The sequence below is a fragment of the Numida meleagris genome, chromosome 7 (genome assembly GCF_002078875.1).
Source record: "Numida meleagris isolate 19003 breed g44 Domestic line chromosome 7, NumMel1.0, whole genome shotgun sequence".
Taxonomy (NCBI): Eukaryota; Metazoa; Chordata; class Aves; order Galliformes; family Numididae; genus Numida; species Numida meleagris.
This window is the reverse complement of record NC_034415.1, coordinates 6048311-6073588: the sequence shown is the minus strand read 5'-3', so window position 1 is coordinate 6073588 and position 25278 is coordinate 6048311. Positions and strand designations below refer to the sequence as shown.

The 25278-nt window shown below is 44.4% G+C and overlaps 3 protein-coding genes and 1 long non-coding RNA gene across 10 annotated transcripts in view; 2 read left to right on the top strand and 2 right to left on the bottom strand.

Annotated features, from left to right (window-relative positions):
• Window positions 697–15560, bottom strand: DARS2 (aspartyl-tRNA synthetase 2, mitochondrial). Its single transcript, XM_021404292.1, has 17 exons — window positions 15423–15560; window positions 15068–15167; window positions 14298–14364; window positions 13986–14087; window positions 12623–12718; window positions 11569–11692; window positions 10875–10921; window positions 8754–8860; window positions 7922–7991; window positions 7165–7344; window positions 6706–6813; window positions 5259–5321; window positions 4914–5066; window positions 3836–4054; window positions 3020–3130; window positions 2747–2822; window positions 697–1504 (listed from the first exon to the last, which is right to left on the bottom strand). Exons 1-17 carry the CDS (start codon window positions 15526–15528, stop codon window positions 1317–1319), a joined length of 1917 nt encoding a protein of 638 aa, XP_021259967.1. The 5' UTR covers window positions 15529–15560; the 3' UTR covers window positions 697–1316.
• LOC110402328 lies at window positions 4061–8040 on the top strand. Its single transcript, XR_002441046.1, has 2 exons — window positions 4061–5099; window positions 7508–8040. It is a non-coding gene; the product is annotated as an uncharacterized LOC110402328 (long non-coding RNA).
• On the top strand, window positions 15590–18647 carry CENPL (centromere protein L). Its single transcript, XM_021404300.1, has 4 exons — window positions 15590–15811; window positions 15898–16149; window positions 16960–17496; window positions 17814–18647. Exons 1-4 carry the CDS (start codon window positions 15590–15592, stop codon window positions 17883–17885), a joined length of 1083 nt encoding a protein of 360 aa, XP_021259975.1. The 3' UTR covers window positions 17886–18647.
• Window positions 17350–25278, bottom strand: part of KLHL20 (kelch like family member 20) — a 24302-nt gene continuing 16373 nt past the window's right edge. For 4 of the 7 annotated variants that reach the window (XM_021404293.1, XM_021404294.1, XM_021404295.1 and 1 more), the window contains 3 exons: window positions 23883–23989; window positions 21710–21790; window positions 19862–21447 (listed from right to left, as the gene is read on the bottom strand). In XM_021404293.1, coding sequence (XP_021259968.1) covers window positions 21402–21447; window positions 21710–21790; window positions 23883–23989 — 234 coding nt within the window. In that variant the 3' untranslated portion in view covers window positions 19862–21401. Of the gene's footprint in view, window positions 17478–19861; window positions 21791–23882; window positions 23990–25278 lie in introns of those variants that run through there. The other 3 variants (XM_021404296.1, XM_021404297.1, XM_021404298.1) reach the window with 3 other exon arrangements.

The window sequence follows — 25278 nt, the reverse complement described above, 5'->3', positions numbered from 1 at the left end:
TCTGGGGGAGTGAAGAACTCAGAAAAGCTGGGATTTTTTTTATGCCTTCATGTCCTCAAAGGAGCCTCTGATAATCCTGCCTGCAGAAACACAGATGATTCCCAAAGCAAATTCTGTCTAAAGTTCCATTTATTCTCACTACCAGTAAAAAAAGGTCAATAGCAAAATCCACCACCCCCTAGAGAAGCAAGGTGAGTATAGCATCACCTTGCTCTTGCTCTGTCATCACTGCTTAAATGTTAAAGGAATTTCATCACTGGCATAGCTCTTGCCAGGTGGTGCGTAACACTTTGTTCTAACTCACATATTTCCAGTTGGTTTCCAATCAAAGATTTGCTCTTAATCCAAAAATGAGATCCTTAACAATAAAAGCCACCTCCCCTATTGTTCCTCATCAACAGGACAGTCCAGTACCTAAAAACACTACCACTCCACATCACGTTATCCCATGATGTGGAGATGCAATTAGCTTTCCTCCTCCCAATTCTTCAGCAGTGTCACTTGCAAGAGGCTCACAGCTGCATCCCTCCCACCTGCAGCAGCAGATTTGCAAGAGGCAGAATTTGCAGAAGACTGGCAATCCTGCTATGCAGTCACAGATTCCTTGTCACCTCCTGCATGGATCAGAGGTCACAGAGAAGAACTGGCAGCACTTCATCCTTGCAGGGCAAGAGCAAAGGCAAGCTCAGACAAAACCAAATTACTAGACAAACTTTATTTACAAAGCATACAACCTTCAGAACTGGTGTTCTGGAAGTGGCAGGACCACAGGCCCCAAAGACACCTCATCTCCTGTTTGATGAATGTTACAAGGACAACTGTTGCAAACATTGCACCCACTCCTCTCTCTACTTCTAATAGGGAACACTGCTGAGTACAGCTCCCCCAGGGAAGTTCTGTATGATCAAGGATCCTCCAGCACGATACAATCTGCTGGCTGCACTGAAGTTTTGTTAGGTTCTTTGCCCAGCATGGTACTGCTGTGCTATAACAGTTCTCAGCTATAGATTCAGTGATTTTCAGGAGTAATTCTCCAGAGAAGCTGATACCTTACCTTCAGTACAACAGTCTCAATATTCTATGCTGAAATGGTGGGCTTTTTTTTCCCCCCCACTTTCCTACTTCTCCCTCCCATTAACAACCCAAAGGTGAAATCCTATCAAGGGACCTCTTATATCTGCTCCCCATTCAATTCTGAAACTGCACTGGGGTTGCACTTCTCCAGCCTTCCCATAACAGCTGATCTTGTCCAAACAGAGTTTTAGTATTTAGGAGTTGGAAGCATCTCTGCTTTAACAGCTCAGCTCTGCTGTAAGTCAGTTTTTCTTTGCTTCTGTTTCTGCAGCAGGCCACGAAACGTGGATGTGATACGGCTCTAATTCTTCTGGAGTGACATAGTCTGGAGCATTGCCCATCAGGTCCCGTCCCTTGAATGATTTAGGAAAAGCAATGACATCTCGGATACTTGGAGAGCCAACGATGAGAGAGATGAGCCTGTCAAGTCCTAGAAGCAGAAAACAAACTGATGAATCACTTGGGCTATGGTCCTTTGTTAGTTTCTCTGATTCAGAAAACCAGGAAGGTGGGAGCAGGTAATACTACCAGACTTAAGGAATAACACTGAAGCAAATAAGGGGAAAAAAATTAACCTCAACCAATAAAGAGAGAAACAGACACATCTAGACATCAGAAGAGCCTAGCAAAATAAAGCTTTTCAGTGCTACAAAAAAATTCTGTGACATTCTAAAGACTGCAAGACAAAGACAGAGCCTTTTCATAAGCAGCATAACAATGCCAGGGCCACTAAGCAACAGGAACATTGTCAGGGCTCTGTTTAACAGCTCAAAGCTGTTGGTCAATCAATTCTGAAGGACTAGAACAACCAGGAGGAATTCAGAAAGAGTAAAAAGCCTCTGAGTGATCAGATAGAGGAAAATCACATTTGAAGACCGCAGGTTAAAATGCTCCTCTGTTGCTGTTTATTTTTTAAAGAAAAAACTGAAAGATTCTAGGAAAACAAGCTGACATTCCTGTAATGCTGTACCCAGCACTGTAATGACTTCTCAAGATTCCACTCCACAACAGCTTAAGCCAATCTAGGTCAGCGCTGCTGCCTCCTCACACTCCCTGTGACTCCTGAGATGTGATTTCTCCCTGTGCTGTACAGGTATCCATCAAGACCATGCTGTGACAGATCAGGGACCTAACTTGACAGCATTCACTTACTGTCAATTTAGCTCTCTGAATGAGTGAATGAAACAGAAAGCAGAAGGGAAGTGAGACTGAAGCAAAGGCTGAGACTGTGGCAGCGACCCAGGGCATGAAACAGTACCATGCCATCCCATGCCTCTGGGTGTGCAGTACAGAGACCCTGTACTGGCTGAGAAGGAAGAATAACGATGACCCAGTGTTCATAAAAATGCTATTTGTAGAACAGTAGATAAGGACTATTCTTAGAGGCACCAGCAGGTGATTTGGTCCATGCAGAAGAACTAAAACACATTATGATGCTGGGGAGGGACACCAAACCATTCTGCACTCGGTTGCAAGAGCTTTGTTCTCTTCCACAAAGCAGCCACAGAGATGGAAGCGTGTTGGTTATTGCTATTTAGCACCACCAAAACAGCCATCTCTGTCAGGAGGAGATGGGGCTTTTGGCAACAAACACAAGGCTTGTTCTCCAAATCTAATATACCAAAAGAAAGCCACAAGACATCTGCACGCTGGATAACTGCAGAGCACTCACCTAAAGCAATTCCTCCATGAGGGGGAGCTCCAAATTCCAGAGCCTCAAGCAGATGGGAAAGCACCTCTGAGTCCTCCTGCAAAGTTACGTAAGAAACATCACTGAACCGTTCCTGTTAGCAACAGAAGATGAAGGTACAATGGAGTCATCCATCTCTAGGAGTTGTTTATCTGAGAAGGACACCCATGTTTCTCCAGAATTTGAAACAGATATTTAAATGGAGTAGTCATTTAAAACTCCAGGAGGATGCTAGGAGACATCTGGAGGTGTTACCTTCAGCACTTTCTCCAGCACGAAGCGTTGTTGTTCTGCATTATGAATTCTGATGGAGCCGCCTCCAATTTCATTGCCATTCAGCACAAGGTCATAGTGCTGGCTACGGACCTGGGAAAAGAAACCAACAAGCACCTTAAAAAAGCTGGGACCCAACTGCATTTAATGCTAACCAGCACACAAACAACAATGATGCTGCGAATGAAGACATGACATACTGCAAACACTGCTCTCTTGTCACAGCCTTGTACTTCACAGACACAAAGGAAGAGGTTCCAAACATTGAGGAGAAAGCTAGAAAGCTTTCTAATGAATTCCACTTGGGGTGACAGATTTCAAACTTCAAGATAACAAGCATATAGATCACAACTAAAGCCAAAGAGAAAACTCAATCATTTCCTTTCATTTTCAATCAAGTCCTCTTAGCAGACAAAGAGCAAGGAAGACTTCAAGTCTTGCCAAGGTTCCTCTCCTGATTCCAGCTCCAGCAAAAATATGAAAGAAGTCACATGGGCACTTCTCATTGCCATTTTAACAGCAGTTTGCATCCATCCAAAATTCAGGCTGCATGCTGCCACCTGATCCCAAGGCCTAAGCATAAAAACAGTTCCAGTTCAAATATCAATCCTAACAGAAGCATGGACTGCAGCTGACAGAGGTGCACGTCACCTCAGGGTGGCACGCAGCTTAACAGCAACTGGACCAATGCACATCCTTTTGCAAACTTGATCAAAACCTGGAGCAACATGGCATGGGTCGGAATACAAGATCCCTCACCTTAAGCAACTGTTTCCAACAAGCCCCTCAGTTAGTTACCTTTGTAGGGTCAGAATAGAGGAGGTCGGTATCTAAAGGATGAGGGGCAGTGAAGGGGTGATGAGCAGACTCCAGCTCAGTGGGATTCTCTTCCTTGGGGAGGAAAAGTGGGAAATCCACCACCCACAGGAAGTGAAGAGCTGCAGGATCCCGCAGTGCCACTCCAGCTGCCTCCAGGAGGTCAGCACTCTCCAGCCGTAGGCGTCCTAATGCAGAGCACTGCAGAAGAGAAAGGAGCTCATGAGAAGGGGCAATTTTACTGCCAGGGAGGTTGCTCATATACCATCCTGGGAAAGAGGTCTTTTGTAACAGCAGCATCATATACAGTATTAGCTGTACTGTGCTGTTGCAGTAAAAACATTCTTCCCTTGTCTCTTAAAAAAATATCACCTTTCTGCCAAGGCAGCAGCAGCTCCAAGGTTTGACAAAAAAAAGGCTGAGTAAGAAGCTGGAAAGTTCATTTTCTTCCACACTGCATCTTCACAAAACTCTCCTAGACTGACCTCAAGTTCTACATAAGCATGGGTTAATGGGGGAAGCATAGGTAAAGATCCTCGCCTTGCAGACAGAGAAATGAAGGCACAGAAAAATGACATTTCGGTGATCGTGCAGAATATGACACCGTGCACAAATGAATGCCTGGAAGGCAACACCTACTGGCAGGAATATAGAGAAGGTTAAGGACAGAATCTCCTACCCCTCTGCTAATAAGCAGCCATGTTTCACTCTTGCTATCTGCTTATGGGAGATAGCTACCTAGGTCACCTTGTTTTCCAATCTTTGTTTAGCACTTTAAAAAAAACTAAGCTGAGGTGAGAGAAGCGGTACCAGTTCGTTCCTGTTTTATATTCCAGCCTTCACCTTGGTTACAAACTCCTCCCAGAATATAACTGAGGGGGAAACAAAAGCAATAGGTACGCTTCATGCACTATTTGTTGCTGCTATTGCTTCAGATGCAAAGATGCAAGAAATCAGATGATCACCTATTTTAATGATCAGAGGTATTAGACTAAGGACAGGTAACTTCAAAGCCAAAAGCAACATTCAGCTCTCACAGAAACCCAGAAATGCCTCCTACCACTCGCTTGTGGTCTCCAGCTGCCAGCAATACCACGTCATCCACCTGCATGTTCAGCACTCGGCTGAGCTCTGACTGCTGCTCCTCACCAAGGAACTTTGTGAGCAGAGACTTCAAGCTCCCATCGGGCCTGCAGATAACATCCACGATTTCCTATTGCAAGATCAGTAAAAAGAGTATGTTCAGGTCAGTGCTGCCCTCTCTTGTCATTAACTCTTTTTTTTAATAAGGCTCTTAGTAAAGAGCCTACTATTAAAAACTCTCCTCTACCCTCCTCTGCCTACAGGCACCTTTATACAGAGTTTATCGTTCACAGCTTCCAACATTTCAGTGTTGCTGTCTCACCTGGTTGAATTGGGATTTCGCAGCCTCCTTTAATGCTTCCAAGTCTTTATTTTTAAGATATCTCTGAGGAAAGAGCAAGAAAAGGCATTAGAGCAGCAACATCTATAGAAAGCAACATGAGAATTCAAATCTACTGTTTCCAGACATCTCACATTCTTTTGTTTCTAGCACCTCTAGAACCTGTGCTGGAAACAAGAGCTGTGGAACAAGAGTGGGCTCACAGCACTGGATTGCAGCTGAGAGTTTTTCCCTCCAAGGACTGCTTTCAGAAAGGGGCATCTCTAAGTTGCAGTTTTTCTCCTCACTCACAGATCAGACGTAGCTGGTCAGCAGTGTGAGATCATGCCAACTAATCACCTCTAGCCTACAGGTTCCTACAGAGCAGGAACAAGTTTTTAACACCACGCTGATGATGGTGAAGGCATCGCTCAGTGTGGAGGAATAACAGAAAGAAACCAACCAGGCTCATCCTCACATGCAAAGAAATGCAGCAGATGTTCTTTATTTTTTTTTAAATTATTTTAAGGTAGAGAGGCTTGAGACTCCACTTTTGTTTTGCAAATGCACATCTTTAGTGCCCTCTTGTGGGAAGACAGAAACTTGTGTTTTCTGCCAAAATTGAAGAACTCCCAAACTGAAGTCCTACTCATAGAACTGGAAAGGACCCACAAAGATTATTGAGTCCAACTCCTGGCTCTAAACAGAACCATCCAAGATACAAACCCTGTGTTTGAGAGCATTTTCTAAATGCTTCTTGTGCTCTGGTAGTCTTGGTGCCATGACCACTGCCCTGGGAAGCTTGTTCCAGTTTAAAAAAACATACAGATTCATCTTGTTCTATTCTTCAAATATAATTGCTTAGAGAATATTTCTCCCCTTACTGCCTATACTGCAAAGACATCCACAGCAAGAGTTAAATCTGCTTCCCTGTCAAGATATGTCAAATATAGTTCTCCATCTACTGTCAGCTGTGGGTTTGATTTGTAGCATTCTCCTTACATGAGCAGTGCTCAGAAATGCAACAAAAGCGATCATGAGACAGGCATGCAAACTAGCTGACCTTTCTCTCATCACTCCAGAACACAGCTATGCCATACCTGGTTCTATTTCAATCTCTCTCCAGAGGGCACAATTTATTATTCAGATGCCATCCTTGAGAAAAGCCAGCCAAAACCCCAAGAGGCTCCCCTATCCCCAGGGGACCTTGCAGCTCTGTTCTCTTCCTGGCCTTCATGAGGACAATATATTCTTCCCATCGCCTGATCCGTCTCCATTTCCCAGTTGTAACAACACTCTGCCCCAACCTGACGTCAATCACAACCAACCCCGGGCTCCCTGAAGGACACCGCTCCCCCAGTCATAGCAGGGAACATTTCAACCCCAACAAAAGAATTCAAGTTGCCATTTTACTTCACAAGCGTACGCAGCATGTAAAAGCATCACTCACCGCTCCCTGAGGGATACAAATAGCCTTGGCAGTGCCGTGTGGGTAACTGAGCACGTTCTGCACAAACTGAAGGTCCCATCTTCGTAAAGTATCACTGATATCCACTATCTAAGGATACAGCACAGGGAAAAGCTGTTGTGGTAGAAACACGAAGCAAAATCCTGCTCTTGTGTCTTACTGCCTTCAAAAGCCATTCCCTGGGATACCCATTTCCTTGCTCAGAGAAATCAAAAGGTTCACAGAAAGAAATGAACGGGGCCAAGCTTGAATAACCATCAGAAGACTGAGAACTATAGAGACAAAAATGGAAGAGGGCCTGGAAAATCCAAGAGACTCCTTTGGTATATTACAGGATTTAGAATCCCAGCTGACCACGTACACCCAATTTAGTCAAAGATTAACTCTAGAATACTACCAGAAAGAAAAAAAGCTGCAAGTTTCCAACAGGCAAACCCTCACCTTCATCCCAAAGCGAGTGTCTGGTTTATCAGTCCCATAGTCAGCCAGTGCCTCCTCATATGTCATGGAAGGGAAAGGAGTGGTAATGGGGCCTCTTTCCTCGGGCCAGGAATATTGCAGGAGGCCCTCTATCAACCTCTGGATCCCAGCTTGATCTACAAATGACATCTCTATATCTATCTGAAAAGAGAAGAGGGAGATGACACATCAGCTAGTTTTTGCCTTTGCACTGCTACTTGCAGAAACTCTTGACTATTAAGTCAGCATAAAAGGAAACAATACACTACATTAAGTCATAGCATGCCTATGTTAGACTGAGGGTGTGTTTATGATCTCTCTACAGCATGACTCAGTCAACGATCTCCTCAGAGTACTAAATGATGTAATGATGACAAGGATGGACACAGAAACCTTGAATGGACCCAGCTAACCCTGCCTGGGTCTCAAGGCTGAAGGAAGGGATGGCCAGCTCCACAGGACAGGAGCAGACATGCATCATCAAGCACCACCACTGCTGCAACACAATGCCCGCATCTGCTCATCAGCACCTGGGACTGAACAGTCAGCCAAGGACAGTTACAACTTTCTTTGTGTCCCACACTGACTGCAGGGGGCTGTGGCTGCAAAACAGGCAGAGAACAACATTCCACATCCCTGAGGCAGGACAAGAACCAACAGACACTAAGTTTTCAAAAGATAAAACAGCTGCAAGCTGTTTGGGTGAGGGGGAGGGTGAAAGGCAGTGCAAACTGGTTACCTGAGTGAATTCTGGCTGCCTGTCAGGCCGCGAGCCTTCATCGCGGTAGCAGCGAGCAACCTGGAAGTATCTGCAAGAGTACTTACATTTAGATGACAATTAAAGATACCTTACATTAATGATTGGTTCTATTGCCATAATTTAAGACCTCTCTGCTCCCTGTTTAGTGGATGATTGTAGCCCTGATTGCTGCCATCCCCTCAAACATGTGAATTTCAATTGGAAGCAACCATACCAGCAGCTATACCCTTCTCCAGCCAGACCCTCCTGAGGTATGTGGAAGCTACCAGGTGAGCTGTGCCCTGACAGAGGCACACACAGCCTCTTATCTTCCAGGCCTTCAGTTCATTTGCAGTCAAGCCTTGGTCTGAAGCTCCCTGCAGGAACAGCCATCTCCCTCTTGTTTTATTTTGAGGAACAAGCCTAATTAAAAGCTTCGTACCTGTGTATCCAGAGGATGTGTTTACCTTGTCTCACTCATGCTCATCTCTATCAGTTCCATAGATAGGGTGAGGCTTTTTATCATACACTACATTTTCTGTCCTGAAGGCAGACTGGCTCTGCAAAGGTTATTCCTAAATTTGTGCTTAAGATCATGTTTCCATTTAAAATAGCGAAGATTTCAGCCATCAAAAAAGGATAAATTTACTCTTACTCAGAGGCATTACTGCTAATGAGACTGGCTTAGCAAAAATTGCAAGTTTTTGAGGATCTCTCATTGAAACAAAACCCTTGGCAGTGAGTTCCTGGGGAAGTCTCTAAAACATCACACACCAAAGCAAGCAAACCCTGGACAGGGCATGCAGAGAACGGCAGTCCAAGTAACTCTTACCTGTCCAGGCCTCCAATCATCAGGAGCTGCTTGAACTGCTGAGGACTCTGAGGCAGAGAGTAGAACTTGCCCGCTTCTCTTGAGGGCACAAGGAATTCTTTTGCCCCCTGGCATGAGAAAGAAGAGAAAAGCTTACACAGTTCAGTAAGTGGGTTCCTCTCAGCTGGGAACACAGGCCAACCTGAATATACCCAGCACACAAGTGGCTCCCACTTTTCCTTCCAAAAATTCAGCTTTCTCTTTTCCCAGCTTTTCTTGCTTGGAATGTTAAAAGTGAACATGGAATGGCAAAAGCATAACAGTTTACCAAAGATAACAAGACTTGCAAGAAAAGGTTACTGAACCTCTCATCTGAATACCTGACCTAGAAAGAGAAGCCATTTTCTACAATTTCTCCATCCAGCAAATGCTTCAGTGAAAGCACTCTACATCATGCTTCCTTCCACAGATTTTTTGTTTGCTAGCACGAGGTCATATTGCAGCCTTTCCCTCTACTATAGTTTTACTTCACTCTAGGAACTTTTTATGTTCAAAACCTTTGCCAAGTCAAATATGAGGAAAATTACAAAGGAATTCAAAAGCTTTGGAGAAGGACAGTGGAATAGCTGCCCTGTTTACATAGGCAGCCAAGCTAAACACTGACATTCACAGGCTGGTGTTGTAGCTTTGGACTTGTACCTTCAAAATTGTAGACCAGTGAGCCACAAGCTTGCACTAGGATTGCTGAAATCAGCAGTTACGTGGCTGTGTTTGGGTTGGCAGGGCCGAGTCTTTATTCTACATCCTGTGAAGGAACCATTATGTTTCTGTCACCTTGCCCACTGCTTCTGCCTAACAAATCCACCGTGTACCTAGGCTGCAACAGAGAATTGTGGCATCACTGAAGAGAGTAAAGGGGAAAGCACAGGGTTGACCTCACTACTTCTATAGAACTGCACACCCACATAAGCCTTTGCATCCATTTGCCACATTTACTGGCCTAACACCTTTTTTCAGCAGGACTGACTCTATCTCCTTGTGCAGTCCCACTGTGTGACAGTGCTCTGAAGAAACAACTTCAGAGGGAGTGCACAAGGAGGTGTGTGCAGGCTACACTCTCCCACAGGTGGCTGGAGGGTGACTGCAGAAGGACCAGCCACTAATAAGAGATACAGCAGCCTGCCACTTTAACAGACTGTAGTCTGTTCAAGTCTCCAGACTGCTCATCTACCACAATCTGGACTGACTGCTGCCTCAGCATGTCTGTAACACAAATCCCACCCAAGCATATGTGCAGTATTACTACCTCACCTTGCAGATGCATCTTGAAAGTGGGGGTATTCCTTCTCTGAGCATCAGGGAGCTAATAAGCTCAGAAATACCATCTTTCTCTTGCTCCTGTCTTCCTGCCTCTGGCAGCAAAGCTAAGTGGAAGACAGGTCACTCCAGTGCTACTTCAATTACAGAGCCTCAGATAAATCTATTTTTCTGAATTAAATTGAGAAATTCTAGGCTAACAGCTCAACCGAGAAGAGCATGAGGAAAGGAACTATTTTCCCCATCACAACATCCTATTTCTGAGGAAACTGCTGTTTCTATATTAAACAGTGTGTTAACTGGCTTGGTCTGACATGCCAAAAAGAGGATTCTCCACCTCTTGCTCAGCAAGACTAATGCATAATAAACCATTCAAGACCGGGATTTAAATGCAAGAATTCCATATGGTAGCTACACCAACAATTCCTGGCCTGCAGCTCTCTTGTCTGTGATTATTTTGGAAATGAAAAAAAGGAATATAAATTCAGAAACCCAATGCCTTGAGTAGTGCCACTGCAGTAACCTACTAGTGAAGAGATAAATGCTTGGGAAATTGTGCTTAGAGGTAGCTCCTCATTTTGCTAATCTGTGTTTCCCAGGACAGGACTTGCATTCAACATGGCCTACAAGATAGAAGCTTCATTCTTTTGTGGTAATTGAAGGTTCAAAGTGAAGACATAAGGTGCATTGTATCAGAAATTGGCACACAGGTTGTCAGTCAGTGATGGGGAGCAATGAAGGTTGAGTGGCAAGTGACCATAATCCAACCATGAACTCCCTATGCCATTGCAGGAGGCTAAAACACATTACTAATAGAATACATACCCCTGGGGTTCTCTTAAAGAGCGTTGGAGTTTCTACATCCACAAACCCTGAGGAACAAACACAGAACATGCTGACAGCAGGGACAAGAACTAGTATGACACAAAGTAGGCTAGGGAGGGGTTTCTTAGTCAGCTCAAGAGGTAATCGAGCACACCATGCAGCCTCTCCAAATCTCCAGACTTCGCTGTTTCTAAGAATAACTTATGCACTGACAGTTTTAAAGGCTCTGAGCTCCCCCAAAGCCCTGCCAGAACTGCTGAAGGCAGAGAACTGCAAATTGGCAGAGAAATCATTAATTCTCTATCCTTTCTGAACTAGGCTTTGGTTTTTTTTAAAAAGGGCTTCCTGATTTTACGATAACTGTAAATCCTACAAGAAATCCATCTCTTTAATATGCCTCAAGTTGGATGACCAAAAGAGGGAAACTATTTGCAAGATGCCTCTGATCACTTCAAATTCTGGAGAAAGCTTATTTGAAACAACTGTTTTGTTGCACGCTAAGATATTTCAACACCCTTTGTTCTTCAGACCTGCCAGCATCCCTCTAAATCTCCCACTACAAGCAGACATGTCCTTCTCAAGCGAGGACAGCCTGAGTTTAAAGTTGTTCAGCACTCTCTCTCAGCAATAGGAAAGAGCAGAAAAACTCCAGAATGTTGTTGGCTCCACGCTGTTCTTCAAGCACTTCTCTTACCGTGGTGGTTACACAGGTATTCTCGCATCCTCATCACCACCTGGGATCTCAGCCGCAGGTTGTGCTGCAACCGGGAGCTGCGCAAGTCCAAGTAGCGATACTGCATGCGCAAGGCCTCTGATTTCTGGAGAAAAGAAACAAAACTCAAACTGCACGTCCAACGAAGCCACAGGACAAAAGGGGGAAAGCTGAAAAAGGATCCTGACTTGTTGCCACGGCCAACCCATAACCCACAAACTGCATGGAGAAACTTCACCCACTGAGAGCATCCCCAGTGCATCATCATTGGATTTTTTTTTTCAGGAGAAAAAAGACATTCATTCTGCACTGAGAGTTGCCTCAGTAAATCTCAGAATTTCAGCCCTCTTAATTCTGACTCCACTGTGACAGACTGCAGTGATTCTCAAGGTTTTCAAGCAGACAAGCAGTATCGTACGTGTATCTAAAGGAACAACCAAATGGTGATACACTCTTATCACAGACAGGAAATTTAAAGCACTGCAGATGGTGGGAATTGCCCAGGAGATGTAACGTGGAAGGAACAGGACCCAGCTCTTCCAATTCTTACACCTATGCATCAGTCACATAGTCAATGCCACAGAGAAGAACTTAACAGCGATGCCTCACATACAACACGGAGACTACACTAAAAATAACCTCTTATAAGACTGTGTACTAAGAGGAAGAAAATCCTCTGGCCAACTAGCTACTCACCCAGATAAGACTAAGCACTCTTGCCTTAAAACACAGCATTGCACTGGCAGATTCTCCTTCACACAAGCTAACACAGCCTGAATTGCTTCCATTTTTCCCTTTACCATCTGTTCTTAGTGTGGTATTTCAAAACTCTCTGCATTGGAAACATTCAAGCCTTGTTTTCTGCATAAGTCCAATTAGAAACACAACCTCACCACTAACAATACACACACCCTTCTGACAAAGCACAGCTGGGAAGAATCAGATGAAGCTCTCACAGATGTTGTGCTATCTCCCTGGGCAAATTCCTGATTTATGGAAAATCCACTGCTTTGGTACAGGGGAAGAATGCAGACACCTTGATGAAATCTTTGATTTCAAAGGGCAGCTTCTTGCAAAAGCTGAGAACCTCTGCAGTCTCCACCTTCACTTCAATGTCCCCTGTTGGCATTTTCTGGAGAAAAAGGCAAGGAAAAAAAAGAGATTCAAAACTTAGGGAGATCAGTTGGGCAAAGGTATTTCACAGATGATCGGTGGAAACAAACCAAACTCAATCCATATTAATTAGCCTCTGTGCCTTTTAACACAGTATAACTCAGAACTTCTCTCAAGTACAGATCTCTCCCAGATTTTCCCTCTGTTCAGAAAAAATACAAGCCAGCACACCAAAAATGGTGTGTTCTCATCTAGCAGCATATCCATCTCTACAAGAAGTAACATTGCTTTTCCTTTACCTTCTGCTTCAATGACACAGTCAGCACAGAGGAGCAGCCAGGCACAGATCCCGGTAGGGCACATGCATTTGGACAAAATACTAGTTCAATTAGATTCAGTGAAATCACACAGTATGAATTTTAGAGTACATTAGCAATGGTGCCATTAGCCTCCAATAAAAGTCCAAAAAGGCAGCTTGGGAGGAACTTGTCAGAACTTCCAGTTCTGAACACCAGTTCTCAGAACTAGTCTTCTTCTCCTGAGGGAAAGCATGCAGCCTTCCCCACTCCACCCTGTGCCACACTGAAGTTCATTTCATCCTACCAAACTCTTTTTATTTACCAGGGGAAAGAATATAAAAACTTCCATCAAAATAAGAGGTGAAAAGAAATAGAAGTCAGAGCTTGAAGACAGCACCCTTTATGGACATCTGTAAGTGGTTATAGAAAATAAGAAAAAACAAAAACAGCACACTCATAGTGATAAACCCAGTGTTTTCTTTCCAGGGCTGCCAATGATGCAGGATACAGACAATCCTGACAGGCTATCTACAGTTGGTTACAATGAGAACTGAAAAATGCACTTTTAGAAGAAAAAAGTATTAAATATTTGTTTCCTGTACAATGAGGAACAAATCTATTGAGAAAGGAAAAGGCCATCACTTACTGCGGAACACAGTGACAACACTTAATTTCACAAAAAAAAAGAAGTGATCTCAACCATAATTTGAAAGACTGAAAAGTTGCTTTTCCCTGGTTCTCATGATTCTTTCAACGTGCCAGAGTAGAATTTAATTCCTAGGTGTCTGTGATGTGCTGCGACTTTTCCTAAGCTATTTGTCACAGCAGTTACTCCTGCCTCACAATTTCTGAGGACAGGCTGACACACACCACAGAACAAAACTGCCTGCGGCAAAGCTATGACACACATAAACAACCATAACCCCCCACTGCTCAGTGCTCTTCTCCAAAAGGAATGAAGACCTTGAGAGACCCCAGCACCCTCACCAGATTCTCCTGCCCCGGAGGCCGTGAAGACACGATGCCAGTCACTCGCACAACAGATTCCACTGGGGCATTGGACAAGAGCTTCCTCACATGAGAATGTGCCTGAAAGGAGATGCCAAAATTTCTCAGAAACTCAAAAGCACCATGTCTCATTTCAGAATGGTCCGTCAGCATCTGGGACCCGTGCTCGTAAAACCAGAGGAAACAGTATTAGTATTTCCGCTGCAGTATCACAGCAGAGCTCTCTGGCTGAGTATCTTGCTCTGCCCTCAATTTCTGCCGGACACAAGCTCATGTTTAGGTAGCACTTACTTCATCCTGTGGAATGACGATCTGGGTGAGCCCCTGGAAATCCCTCAAAACCAGGAACAGGCCTTGTCTGATCCATGAAAAAAAAAACATAAAAGGACAAACAGTTTTGTCAAAAACCTATCACCTTCTGCTTTTTAAATCAATGCATGTGGCAACAAGTTACTGTCTTGTGACTAATATCTTGAAGCGCTTTGAAAGTACACACATCTGAATCTAATCCGAACAATTTGATTCAGATTTTATCCAGTCACTGACAAGCAATGTGCAAATAACCAGAAGATGCAGTATTTTAGTTTAAACGTTAAAGCACAGAGAGCATGGATTACAAACACACGTAATTTTCAGAGATTTCCTTCTAGGAAACCTCATTCAGACGAGCACATTTAGGCAAACAATAAAACTGAAGTTCACATGGACTTCCTCTGCATAAAATTTATGAAAAAAATAAGAAATCCATATGAAAAAAACAGCCATCAGAACTGCTGTAAATACATTATTATTTGTTTACTCCTACATACCAGTAAGGTAATAATATTTATCTGTTTACAAGGATGCAATGTGGGCAATTAATATTTGTACTGAACTCTGGAATGTTAAATACTGCTCTTACATGACTCTCAACTGTTTCTTTAGTCACACAGGTCAAAAGGGGACAAAGCAGGACCAGAAAAGGTAATGAAAGCAGACAGAGAAGTGCCTGAACACAGGCCTAGTGCGTACATTGGCTCTGCCAAGGAAGCAGTTCTATTTTCACTCTGGTTTGCTTTTACCTTTGGTACTGAATCCATCCACACAACGTGACCTCCTGCCCCACGTGAGCAGCACGCAGCTCTCCACAGGTGTTGGTCCGAGCAACAAAGCTATTGACATCTAGAGTAAAAAAACACAAGCTTGGGCTGTCTGCAGGGATGGGATGTCACTCCGGGCAGCCTCCACCAGTGTCTCACCACCCTTACTGGAAAAAAAAAAAACTGCTTCCTTATAACCAAAACACCCTGATACCCAGCACGTGTGCATCAATTAATCAGTTTTCCACTGCAACACGCACGGAAAACCTGAAGGATGCTGCTGCCTGCCCGCACACCCACATTTGGATTCAAATTGATCCCCTCACTGCACGCTCACCTGGAGCCCGGGCCGGGGACACCCAGCCGCTGCTCAGCCGGGCCTGCTCCGTACCCAAGCGGGGCAGCAGCCCACACCGGAGCCGCAGCACGTAACGAAAAAACATCGCGCCGCCCCGACCCCAAGCAGGCTATAAAGGCCGACGGCGAACGGGCTCCTCCCCCAAGATGGCGGGCGGGGCGGGGCGCGGCGCCGCGGGGGCTGACGGGACGGGCGTTCAAATGGCGGGCGGGAGGCCGGCGGGCTCCAATATGGAGATGGACGGCGCGACGCGGACGCTGCCCAGCAGCGGGCGGCCGTCAGGAGCCGTCCGGCTGTCCCGGGGGCTGCTGTTCGGACGGAACTATGGGCTGAGCCCCGGCAGCCGCCTGCTGCCGCCGCGCTGCCAGGTAGGGCCGTCCTTCAGCGTTGTCCGCGGAGGCCGCTGAGCCCCGAGAGGTGAACGCTGCTATCGCTGTTTGTTGTTTGTTTCTAGGAGAACGCGGACCCGCAGAAGATGGCGTTCCTCCTGCGCAAGCAGTGGACCCTGTACAGCGTGAGCCCTCTGTACAAGTTCTCCAGCGCCGACCTGAAGGACTACGCCCGTGCGTTGGGTGTTTTCATCGCCGCCGAGAAGCAGAAGGGGCTGGCGGTGGACGTGGACGCCGAGCTGGGCGTCAGGGTGACCATGTCCGGCCTGCCCGAGCTGAGGGGCAGCGAGCAGGACCCCGGTGCCGTCCACGTGCAGGTGGGGGCCCTGGCGTGTGTTATCCGCTGCTCTGGGCCCAGCTAAGGTCAGAGTAGAAGCACGGGGAGTGCTCCAGCACAGGCTGCCCAGAGCTGTGGGTGCTGTCCCTGCAGGCAGCCAAGGTCAGGCTGGATGGGCGCTGAGCACCTGGTGGAGCTGTGGGTGTCCCTGCTCAGGGCAGGGGAGTTTGACCAGATGGCCTTTAATGGTCCCCTCTAACTCAAACGGCTCTATGTTTTAGTTCAGCATTTTCTTTTCTGAAAAGAAAAGAAGGTTCACTTTTCTGAATTAATCAGCACAAGTTCCAGTGTGAGGAGCGTTCCCAGGAAAGTAAGAAGTGCTTTTCCCACTGTTTTCAGCAGAATCACACACCCTCTAGGGCTGAGTGGTAGCGGCCAGGCTGAATTTCTGCATGAACTTTAAAGGGAAGGATGTTGAATGTAAGGCCCTGATAGGATGGGTCAGCCTGAAAAAGAGTAGCTCAAGGGAGACTTTATCACTCCCTCCAACTGCCTGAAAGGAGGCTGTGATGAAGCGGGGGTCAGCCTCTGCTCCCAGGTAAAAGTGGTAAGGACAAGAGGTGATGGCTTTAAGTTGTGCCACGGGAGGTTCAGGTTGGGTACTAGGAAACATTTCTCCTCAGAAAGAGCGGTGAGGCACTGTCACAGGCTGCCCAGGGAGGTGTTCAAGAACTGTGGGGATGTGACACTGAGGGACGTGGTCGGTGGGCATGGGTTGATGGTTGGACTAGATGATCTTAGGTGGCCTTCTCTAGCCTTAATGGTTCTACGATTCCTTTCCCCATCCCAGCTTTCCTTGAGATCATCCCCAAAAAACTCAGAAGAGAAGCTGATATGGTCAGGATGGTTCTGCTGTGTGGCTGGTGATGATCTTTTAGAGAATTTGCCAGAGGATTTTACTTGTTTACCTTTGTTCCTTGTTAATGGGGCAGAGAGTTACACAGCCATTGTTGGAAGTTGGTTTCAGAAGACTTTTGACTGCTGCTTCCGTCGTTTAGCCATCAGCCCTCTCAATCTCACTTGGATGGCAGCTATGTGGACTGGATGCAAAATGGACAAAAACACAGCTGCCATGGAACTCCTTTTCTCTGTTCCTCATCTGCCTCAGCCTCTGGATATTTCATACGCCATTCACCCTGAGGATGTAAAAGCTCTGTGGGACACAGTCCAAAAAACTCCAGGAGAGATCACTCAGGAAGAGGTGGATGTCTTTATGGAATGCCTTTATTCCCACTTCCACAGACACTTTAAAATCCACTTGTCAGCTACAAAACTGGTGAAAGTTTCCACGGGAATTGCCTCAGCACACTGTGATGGGATCATAAAAGTGAGTTTTACAATCACGCAACATGTTATCCTAATACCAGACAAGTAGAATAGCTGTACCTTTCTAGAAATGCCTTCCTCTTAAAAATGAAGGCTGCCTGTTTCTTACTTATAGTTTCCTACTGGAAGTCTGAGGGCTCCTAGAAGAGCAACATGTAGGCGGGAGAGTTTCTCCTCCATATCCTGGGTCAAAATGGTTTTTAAAAAAGGGAGAGTATTTTGCAGACAACTGCAAGTCTGACTGCATTCATTTGGTTTAGTCATTTAAGGGTGTGCAAATGACCACTCATTTTCTTAAATGTTTTTCTTTTTTAACAGTTTCTACAAAGCCAATACCTGATCGGAGTGCTGATGCTACTGACAGAACTAGCAATCTCTCAGATACAGTGAGACTCAACTCAGCAAATCTGCATGCCTAGAGAGGCTTACCGATGGAAGCTGATAAGCCTATTGAAAACTCATTCTTGCAGCACTTTTTTCTTCTGATCTGCAACTTCTGTGTGTAACTACTGCATTTAAATCCATAGCTACCATTCAATATGCAGAAAAGACATTTAACCTACAGTAGCTTGTAAGCATCTGTGTTATAGTCACTCTATTCATTTGTGTATATATATATCTGCTGGGGGCTAGGAGACAAAACTGCAACTTCTTGGATGTGACTTACTGACAGGTTTTTTCCATTATTGCTGGTGTTAGTGCCAGCTATACAGGCCTTTGTTATACTGTGGTACTCTTGGGCTGAAGTCCAAATGTCAACCACACCACTGTCAACAATGCCTGAGAAATGGATACACGTTTTAAGTTTCTAACTTCATTTTTAGCTGATTAAGGCTGGCTGGTAATGGTCATAAAATATTCATCTCCTCCCTAGCTGGGCTAAGGTGAAAAGCATGACAGTTCCCTCATTTCCAGCTCTGATCCTCACGAAGTTAATGCATGAGAAATTGAAATCAGCATGAACTGGAGATTTACTGTGCTTTGCCTGATGGTTTATTGTCTTGGATGTAATATTGTATGCCAGAGTTCTGAGCTGGAGTTCTTGGTGCTAGAACATTATATTTGATCTCCTTCTATAGCAGTTAACAGCACAGAGCTACTGCACAGGGGCTGTCTATAAATCACGTGAGCCAAAAGGCAGTAGAAGTGCTATGACCTGTATTACAGTACCCCATAAACATTTTTAGCTTTTTTTTCCCTAATTGACTAGAAAAGAACAGCATGTCTGACTCGATGTATATTTGTATTTTATTTTGAAATTGTTTACCTGACTAAAGTGTTAAGCCTTGCTGCTCACAGTATTATTGCATATTTAAAGCCTAATTTCCTCTGGAATTCACATATAGCTTCACTTGTATCGAGTTCTTGAAATCTGATCACTTCCCTATGCTGTGACTTACCTCGCAGTGGGAAGGTAAGGTGTGAGCTCTCCCTTCTTAAACAAACCACAAGGTTAGGACACCTTCATCAACTCCCCCTAAATAGAGCTGGCTGGTTCCTTCTTCACCCTAGCAAGGCTGAGATGAACCAGCCATGCACACATGAATAACTGCCTAACATGACACCATCTCACACCTAGCTCCCTATCTCCTTTGTTGGAACTAGCTTACTACTACAGTTGAAAAGCAATCATGTACTTGCCTTCAGTTTTTATTAATTGGAGTTATTTTTTGCTTGTGAAGGCTGCAGTCTGTAAAGTGATGATGTGTTAGGCACAGCCAAAGGTCTTGACAGCCCAGCAACTGTTAGTTCTGTTGCTTTAGTTTCAAAAACATCAAAGTTTGCTATACTGACTGAGGAATGCTTGGTAAGCAGACCTGTATTTGATTTAAAATTAACCCATAAGTCATTTTCAAGACCTAGCGTTCTGCTCTTTCCAGAGTTTGCATAAGTAACTTCTAAATTCAATGCAGCCGTAAGAACAGAACCTAAAAGCACATAAACCCTGTGAGAATGCCCCAGCAGAGTGCTCTGCTTTTAAGACTAGTACTTAGCTGAAGTCACTGCTTTGCTAACCATGTTCAGTATCTACCCCAGGCTGCCTCTAGAGTAGCACTGGAGTGTAGAACTGCCTTCCCCCTCCTTCTACGTGCTTATCTGTACTACAGCCCTCATAGCAATTGCAGAGAAGGCAGCAGAGCTAGATTTGACAAGATCATGCAGCTACTTTCTCCCAGGAAAAGAAAACATGGTTCTGAATCACATGCTTCTAGGTAAGTAAAGCTAACACCAAATGCCAGTGGAGTTTTTAAGCCCCTCCTGCTTGGACCTTTACCTGAAAAAAAAAAATAGCATTCATATCCACTATATCTACACAAACTGTATGAAAGCGTGGTCTGCTGCTTTCAACCAAAGGAACAAACAAAGAACAGCATAGAAGAAATTTATTAAGATAGCACTATTTATACAAGTTACTCATGCTAGAAAAAAGCATAAATGATAAATGTAAACATTTGTTTACAGAATACTTGTTTTCCTTGTAAAGGTGCAAATGATTTTCATATGTAAACGTAAGAATACCAACCTTGAGGGGAAAAGGAGCTTTTAAAAAGTTTTAATGACCCATTTATTACTGTAGTGTAACTTCTACTATATTCAAGCACATTAAAATGCTGTTACATGAATCAAACTATGAAGATAAGAACTTAAGATGTCAGCACTGCCTTCATCTCAAGAATTCACAGTCCTTTTAAAATCAGATTTGATAAGGTCCAAAGTTACATCAGGTGCAACAGGTCTTTTCAGTACAGACAGTACTTACAGTACAAACAAACATATCAGAACCTTTGAGTCTTGAGTTCCTCCTCCCTCTCTCCCCCCCAGGTGCCTCTGCACTCACCAAAACATGACAGTAATTCACACTGCCAGCAGTCCCTCCCTTCCAAACTCCTCTCTGATTTCAGACCATTCCCCGTTCTAGACAAAAGAGAAAGTGCGCTTTATACAAGTCACTGGAAGGGAGTGCACCATCTCATCATGGCTAGTGTTTTACAACAGGAATTCTAGAGACACAGATGAGAGGCAGGAGGGCAGCTAAGGTGACGCTGGTCTAAGCATTTTTCACAGCAGGAGCTGACTCGACTGCAGGTCTGCCATTCTATCAAGAACCTGAGAAGTGAGTGTTGATCTAGGCTAGCCAGAATTAACAGATGGTACCTGCCTACTAGCTTCAGAGAAGTGGTATCCAGCAGGCAACATGAGAAAGACTTATTTAAATAAGCAACAGCTAGCTGTTTCTAGGTTCAAATACAGAGGAGGTGAGAGACAAAAGCTGAACTTTTGTACCATACGCTGTACAGTAAAAAGGCATCATATGAAATCCTTTTCACTCTCATCCTCTTCTGTGGCATTTCACTGATTCAGTCGATAGATGAGAGTTCCAGTTCTACTTTTTGCCTCCAGCAAGGCTGCAAAGACACTCAGGGTACCCATCTTCAGAGGTCTCCTGTACTCTGAGACCCAACTACATACCACCAGGGTTGGAACCACGATAGCTTGCAGGACATAGCCCCGCCCTAACCACCAACTCATTAAAACTCAAATTGCACACGCACATATACATATATATAAAATACATATATATGCACACATAGATACGTATAGAAGAGCTGGAATCATCGCTGTGAGCGATACAAAGAAAACACGTGATACAAATGAAATGAAAAAATAAATACGCTCTGTGCACAGAGAAGCTTCTGTGTAAAGGTGGCACCTTGCAGGTCAAGTACTTATTTTTTTTTTTTTTGAAGCTCTCTGTAAATAAGGCAAAAGCAATGTTTTTCTGTATCACTTTCCTCTTTCGCCCACCGCACAGCTGCCACGTCCAATGCTCACAGCAGGAGGGAAGGCAGGAAACTCTCCTTGCCGGACTCCCATTGTAGCTCGTAGTCTCTGCATTGGCATTACTTACGCTACAGTGAATTGTACAGTTTGGTTTATTCCAAGTTGTAGACTAGTTAGAAAAAAAAAAAATACGGACATAAGCAACACTTCTACTTTTGTCCAGTGGTTCCCTGGAGTCTGACAATGCGGTCTCCCATTGGGCACGCTCTCACGGAAGTCACTTTTATAATTCCATAGAAAGAGTCACTGGCAAAGAGTTACATCGGGTCTAGACCGTTCATACTAGAGCTGCAAAGAGTCCAGTGTCAACAAGTCTCTTCAGTTTTTCTAGGAATGAGAACCAAGGGGTCTCCCTCCCTCTTGATGCTTACCATATATGGGATTCACAGTGCGTCATTTTGATAACACCTACTCCTCCTCCCAGCCGCCGGTAGTTCATCCCTCCGTACAACCTGCAAAGACAAGGCTTCAGTAGGCACGTGGCTCCAGCTCCAAGCCACCACGGGAATGATCAAATCAGCCTTTGTAAGCATAGTTACACCTTTGTTAACACCTGGTTGAAGTGGGCAGCGACAAGTTAGAAGCGGAGCAGCAGTCTTTGTACAGACTTCCAGGGTAAATACTTGTATCTACTCATGCCTTTCTCCCTCTAAACAGAAACTGCTCGTTTGGCCACGACAGTTTCCTGTTACTTCAGTAATCACTTGCTTTCTCCCTGCCTGGCTGTGGGCAAGATAAAAAAAAAAAAAAGAAAAACAATTTTATAGGCTGTAGCTGACCTTGGGCTACATTTGGAATAGCACTGCATAAAGGACAGATTTGCTATTTACAAGCCAACTAATTTCTTTTACATTTCTAGTACCCTATACATTCAGCTGATCCGACCAAGATGTAACACATCCCAAGCACCATCTGCTTCTCCAAGATATGTTACTGAAAGGGTGCCTGCGTTTCATATGGAAATCTGATCCCTGCAGGCTCCAGGATCCTACTCACTTCAGCTGCATAATTCTCTGTGCTGCTGAAGTCTGCTGGCAGAAACAGGAGAAGCAAGTTCTTTGAACAACTCTTACCCATACAATCTGGGATTAACAAATGATATCAGAAGAATTTCTTAGTCGAGCTGCACAAAAAAGAAGTCCTTCATAGAACAAGAAGTTAAACGAAGAAAAAGAAGACCAGATGATGATCAGCTGCAATGAATTAAGGGGGGGAGACCCACATGCTAATACCTTGAACAACCTCCAAAACTTCTGTGAGTGCTGGCCCAGACAGTAACTCCTAGCTCAAGATATCTTATCATTGTTATAGCCACTGGAAGTAGCTGAAACCATTCAGCTAAAGAGGAAGTACATATTCCTTTCTGCTCAGGTGGGTTTTCTCAGCAGTTCTACAGGCATTGACCATAGCTCAGCAGACATGGGGAAGATCCCCTGCTGCTCCTTATGACAGCTCATCTCAGCAGAAAGGGATTCATCTACTAGCCAGAAGGAATAAGGACATTAATTGCTTTCTATTTCCCTCTACCCCCTCTGGATTACTAAAGCAACAAGATTGAAACTTTAATTAGATTCGAGATATATACAGATAATTGCTTTTAAGTGTAGTTAAGACTAGAAAAGAAGTAGGAAATACAACTTTTCAGTATACATTTTCAATCATCAATTTCGGGATTTCTCTCATCTTGTGTATCAGATGGAAATCTTCCAATTGCTGTCTTACAGATTTAAAGGGAAAAGAGCATCATATGCTCAAAGCATTCTGCTTCAGCTCCCCAAGAAAAATGTGGAGCTCAGAGCCTCAGCTTGAAAGCCAAAAATGAGTAGGACTGTTTCTACACCATGGTTGTGAGCTCGTTCTAAGGGCCAACTTGTTTTCAGAGTAAAGCAGAGGAGACTCAGCCCAAAATAAACACAAGGGGCAGATTCTTTCAGTGTGGCTCACACTTGCAAGTTCAAAAGTGGCACTTAAAACAAATCAGGTTTTGGTATAACACTTCCCTGGTTACCTGGCAAGCCTGCTAAGCTGCCCATTTTCTCTAGGTCTCAAAAACCTACCTCTACGTGGTTTTCCAAGCAGAAGCTTGCAAGAAAATGTTTCTCAACTAGTCGTGGGCATGGGGGTGCAGTAGGTAAATAACCCTGGGATATTATAAGTGTTCAACTTCCATTCATATTTAAACAGAGACATCATCTTGTCATGGAAGGCTTTTGCATGCAGGAAGCAGTGACGCAGCAATACAAGCGTGCCACAAAGGTTAGTGAGCAGCAAGTGACCCTTTATATAGTTATTTCTCAGTATTGGACTATGTTTCAGGCATAACAGGGAAGGGACAGCCACGGAAAGTTCGTGTGCCTTCCCAATTTTTCAATATATGATCCTCTTACAGCTTCATGCTAGCCAAGAATTTACAGTGTGAAATTTAGGCCTGCTGCTGCACCAAGCTGTATGTCACTGTTCTAATTTGCTGGGACAGCTCCAGCTGGGTGGCAGCAGCTGCATCTGGAGATTGCTATTTGACTGCTCCACAAACTTATCAGTTACCTCCATGTGTTCGCATCCGGATCAAACACTTCAATGGTCTTCAAGTACGTTGTGCCATCAAACCCCCCCACTGCCATTAGCTGTCCATTCACCACTGCAAGGCCAACCTGTAAAACAACCATCACAGCAGCTGCTTAGCTACTTGCTGAAGAGCCGTGTCCTGAATGCATATCCTGAAAATAAGGGTTGAAATAAAGAGATATCACAATAAAAGCAGGAAGTTCCCCTTTCTAGTGATTACAAGGGCTATAACTGCCTGAATGGTTATAGATACATCAGAACATAAGTCTTTATCAGCCAAAGTATATCATGACCTAGAAGAGACTTCTTGACAAATTACAACACATACTCCAGAGTATCTACCAGCCTACAATGATTGTTTCAACTGGAGGAGAACCATATGCAAGCCTACATAGCCTGCTCCTGCCAGGCTGTGGCTTGGAACATCTGTGAACAGCTTGGCCTCCGGCCTCCAGCCTTTCTACTTTATCTTTCTGCAGAAGCACAAAAATCACAAAAACCTCAAACAGTTCTGTGGTTTAGGCAGTTCACTTCCAGTGTAGTATAACAGCAAAGATAAGAACACAATGTAATACAGTCCTCGTTTTGGCTTTGAAGTACTTAGAACAAGCTTAGGAGGGCTGCACACGCAGCTGCATCTGTTGAGCAACTTCTACACAATGCAAATATACGACGAATTCATGAAGAGTCAGTGCTTAATAGGTAACTGGAAAGGACAGTGTTGAACAGTGTACTAAATACTTTGAGGAAGGAAATACATATTTTCTGCTCCCCAAACCAGTACTTGCTCAAGTTATGATTCACACTTGCCTCACCAGACACTGAAATACTAACGTACAGACAGAATGAATCCACGCTTTGCTTTACTATGTACTTCAGTATCCGATGATCAATATTCATAACATTCGCATCTGCCTAAACATGATGACTACTTAAAACTCTATGTTAATCTTTTGTTCCCATGTCTGCAGAAAGCAGGAAGATTAGGAGCTGATGAAAACATGCCGTCACTCTCCATACCCACATGATTTGTGGAAGAGAGGCAACATTCCACTTGAAAGCCCAAAAACCCTGTTCCCACACACATCAAGGCAAGGAAAAGGCTTAGCTATGAGTTTCTATCCACATACAATTGCTCGGTTTTCCAGCTCTTTTTTCTGGGCAGGTAGGAGTGTTCACCTCCTAACTCACCCAAAGTGCATTGCAGGATGAGACCCGAGTACTGATTTTTATACTGTTCTCTGATACCATCACATATTAAATATGACCACTTCAGAAGAAGCTGAAGACCTCCTCAGTTTAAGTCCTTACAATAAGGGACCAAAACTATTTTAAAGACACCTTCAAGCAACTGGATATCCATGCCATGACACAA